Raw genomic sequence first — 3,764 nt, forward strand, 5'->3', positions numbered from 1 at the left:
ATCAGGAGTTTGGTTTCTTTTTTTTCCCAAAGAGCCAGTTTCCCAGTACAGAGCCGAGGCCGCGTTTCCTGTCTCTGCTAGGATCCAGGCCTCTGCGACAGTACCTGCCACACAGACTGCACTTGATAATTTAGACTTTTGGCCACGTGCCAGCTCTCACTGTCTCTTTGCCCAAGGGCCCAGCGCAGCAAATGCTTGCTGGAGGAATACATGCATTTCCGTTTATTCCTCACATCTCACAGAGCGACCTAGCCCTGGCAGCTGGCTAGGGGGCGAAAGTAGGTGCTATTGGTGGGGACCAGCCCCCGTGGAGGGGAAATGGGGAAGAACCCCAACACTCCCGCTAGGCACTAAGCTAGAGGCTTCCACACCCTTTATTTCATTTGGGCCCCACGACAGTGACCCAGTGGGGCAGTTGATGGCTTAGAGGCTTTGGAATAAGACAGTCCTGGGCTTGAAGCCTGGCTTTGCCACTTGAATTAGTTTAAATTACTTTACTTCTCTGAGTCTCAGTTTCCCCAGATTTGAAAGGGAGAGATAATGGCAATAGCTGTTTGGGCTGCATGTGAAGGCTGAGCGCCATGCCTGGCACAGAGCTTTCAATGAGTATTATCTGTCTATCATCAGGCAACACTGTAGACTTTTCATCAGGCAACACTGTAGTCTTTACGGGCTGGAGGGAAGCACAGCAGCTCTCTGCAGGCTGCTCTGCCTGCAAGGGGCACAGCTGGAATCGGAGCCCCTGGCTACTGTAATCCAAAGTCCCTGCCCACCTCCTGCTGCTTCCCTGCAGAGGAGCCAAAAAAGAGAGTTCCTTGCAGCCTTAGTGGGCAAGGAGCTTGTTAAGCTGGTGCCTGTGGAAACACCTCAGCAGCTGAGGAAAGCACAGCATGGCTGTGACCCGATGGTGCCAGAACTATCAGAGCGGGGAGCAGAGGCCTGACACCTGGCGGAGCTGAGCCGGAGGGGGAAGGGACCGGGATGGAGATGGGGGCGCGGGCAGGGCTGGAGCTGCCAGGGTTGGGAGGGCCGTCTGAGCCCAGACATTGGCAGGAAGGGTAATTACAGATGTGCCGACTGCTCTCCGCTGCCCGTGACCGTCTCTGGCCTTGGGCGCCCTGCAGGCTGCCCTCTACAGCCGACATTCCGGTCCCCCTTCCCCTCTGGTCTCTTGGTCAATGGGAGAACTGGGGACCCGAGGGTGGGAAGGGGCAGTGGGGGTGATCATTCTGCTCACAGCTTCCCTGCTTCCCCATAGTTCTGCCCATGGCTGTGTCGCTCCGTGACCGCTGTGCTTGCTAGGGACCCAGCTCTGCTACAGCAGAGGGGCAGGGGGACTGTCCGACTTTGTGAGGCCAAAGTGCCTCAGCTTCCCTGTCTTGTGACCTCGTCTGTTCCATGATCAGACAGGCCACCCCACCCCACCCCTGACACAGGATAGGATGGAACAATTCTGAGGCCTGGCAGTGCCCAGAGACTTTCAAGTGTGGGGGAGTGTGTGTGTGTGTGTGTGTGTGTGTGTGTGTACACACGCACACACTCCCTCGTGCCACAAGCGACAATAGATAAAGAATGAGTAAGTACAAACGTCAATTAGCACAATAAATCATTTGTCAGATGTGCCTCCGCAGGGCAGTGTTTTAGCTACATTCCTGCATGATAGGTCTATAAATAACAGTGCCTGCCTCAGCAGCCTGCCTTTCCAAAGCCCTTCCCCAGACGCCCACCTGTGCTGACTCTGACTTTTAGAGGCTGAAGGGGCTTTAGAGATGATCACCCTTAACCAGCCCATTTTTCAGAGGAGGAAACTGAGGCCCACAGAGGGGATGAGATGTGCTGGTATCACCCTGATCGTTTGTGTCAAAGCCTGACCCACAGCTTGGCCGTCCCTGCTTTACCTCCGCTTTATCTTAATTCTTGGTTCGCCCCAGCACGAGAACAAATATATATTTGTTGGTATAAACATTTTTGTTGTTTGGGTTCAGGTTTACCATTTCTACTAGATTAAAAATCCCTTCATCGTAGGGATTGGTCTCGTTCGTCCCTGTATCAGCCACAAAGCCAGCACATAATCTGGAAGTTAGGAGAGATCTTCAAAGCCCTCTCCCCACATTAGCCACGAGAGGTTTCCCGCCACTGCCTGATTACCTCCAGTGAGAGAGAACTCACTACCTGCAGGAGTGGCCCCATCTCAGCTTCGGGTAGCTCCAAACGTTAGAAGCGCTTCCCCACGCTGAGCTGACATTTGCAGCAGGCGGCAGTCATAAATGTTTGCGAATGGAGAAGGGTTTTTATCACGACGTAGAAATCCCTTGGAAGCTCTCAGACATCTGTTTAGAAATGATCCCATAGAGGGGTGGAAATTCCTTCCTGAAGTGAGGACACGTAACTGTTACAGCAGCAGGAAAAACAGCAACACACTTTCGGATCCGGATTGGACTCGCAAGGGAAAACTTGGGCCTGGAATTTGGGTTTCTAAGTGAAGGAGGTGGTGTTCTCAGCAAAGCTTTTGCCTGGTGGGAAGTAATTTTGCCAGCCGGAGTATACTTTTACAGTTGATATTAAACTGATAGGAAAATATCTCCTGGCAGACTCATTGCATGGGGGTGGGGCACCATCCCGGAGCAGGCTGACGTGTCTCCTGTTAGAGAAGGGCCATATTTGTTTACTCATATTCTAAGAACACAATCAACCTCAAAGGCAGACTTTGAAAAAATGGTTTGCCGTCCATCTTTTTTTTTAAACGAATGCCAATAAATTAACCTTAAAGAAGCAAGGAAAAGGCAATGGATGTAGAGCTAGAAGATGCACCTAAGAGCCAGGTTACTAGCTGTCTACTCCAAGGAATAATCTTTTACGGCCTCAGTTTCCTCATCTGTAACATGGGGGTAACAGTACCGGTCCTCCCAGGATACTTGTGGCTGTGAGCACGGGCTCTGGAGCCAGGCTGCCAGCATTTGGCTTCCAGCTCCAGCATTATTTGCTGTGTGGCCTCGAGCACATAGATGAAGTCTCTGAGCCTCCGATCTCCAGCTATGAAATTCTCCCTCTTCAGCGTCAATGAGATAATCCACAAAGAGCACTCGCTAAGTCCCTGGCTCACTGGTAAGCACTCAATGAGTATTAGCCGATTTTTTCTACCCGTGATGTTGGTGGTTCTTAGGATATGACAGACGTGAAAATTATAAAGGGCTGTATAAATTCAGGATCACTCTAATGGCCTTCGCCCCCTCACTGTAACCTAAAGGAAGTGAAGTGGCAAATGGATCAGGGAGGATTCCAGCAAATAAGCCCCATCGAAGAGGGCCTTCAAGTGTTTCTGTGGAAATGACGGAAATGGCTGCTTTTAACACTCATTCTCTGGCTTCTGGAAGGAGAAAAACCCAGATTGCGGAAGGAATGATCAAAGCCAAGGGCGCACTTCGATTCCGTCTCTGTCAATCGGCCTAAGATCTCGCTGATCTGCACGTTTCTGCGTGGAAGCAGAGCAGGTGCCAAATTTCAAAGCTTCGCGAAAGCTGCTGTGGGTACATTTCCAATGCAAAACGATCACCAGAAACACCTACTGCACGAGGAACATCTAGCAGCTGAACAAGTGTTTTCTGTCCCAGACACCAAGCCAGGAAATCCAAAACCGTGTTGCTTTTTAGTAGCAAAGCTGTCTTAGGAACTCAGGGGAGAAGCAAGAATCAGACATTGCTAAGTGCACCATTTTGCTTCTCTCCCACTTTGCCAGCAGTCACTACTGGGTTTATCTCTTAGAA

The 3,764-nt window shown here is 50.9% G+C and overlaps 1 protein-coding gene across 1 annotated transcript in view; it reads right to left on the reverse strand.

The window, feature by feature from the left end:
• The window catches only part of P2RX3 (purinergic receptor P2X 3), a 28,544-nt gene that overhangs the window by 7,538 nt on the left and 17,242 nt on the right, over positions 1–3,764 (reverse strand). The window contains exon 5 of the mRNA XM_011379061.2: positions 751–787. Coding sequence (XP_011377363.1) covers positions 751–787 — 37 coding nt within the window. The remainder of the gene's footprint in view (positions 1–750; positions 788–3,764) is intronic.

This window comes from Pteropus vampyrus, unplaced genomic scaffold (assembly GCF_000151845.1).
Source record: "Pteropus vampyrus isolate Shadow unplaced genomic scaffold, Pvam_2.0 Scaffold352, whole genome shotgun sequence".
Classification (NCBI taxonomy): Eukaryota; Metazoa; Chordata; class Mammalia; order Chiroptera; family Pteropodidae; genus Pteropus; species Pteropus vampyrus.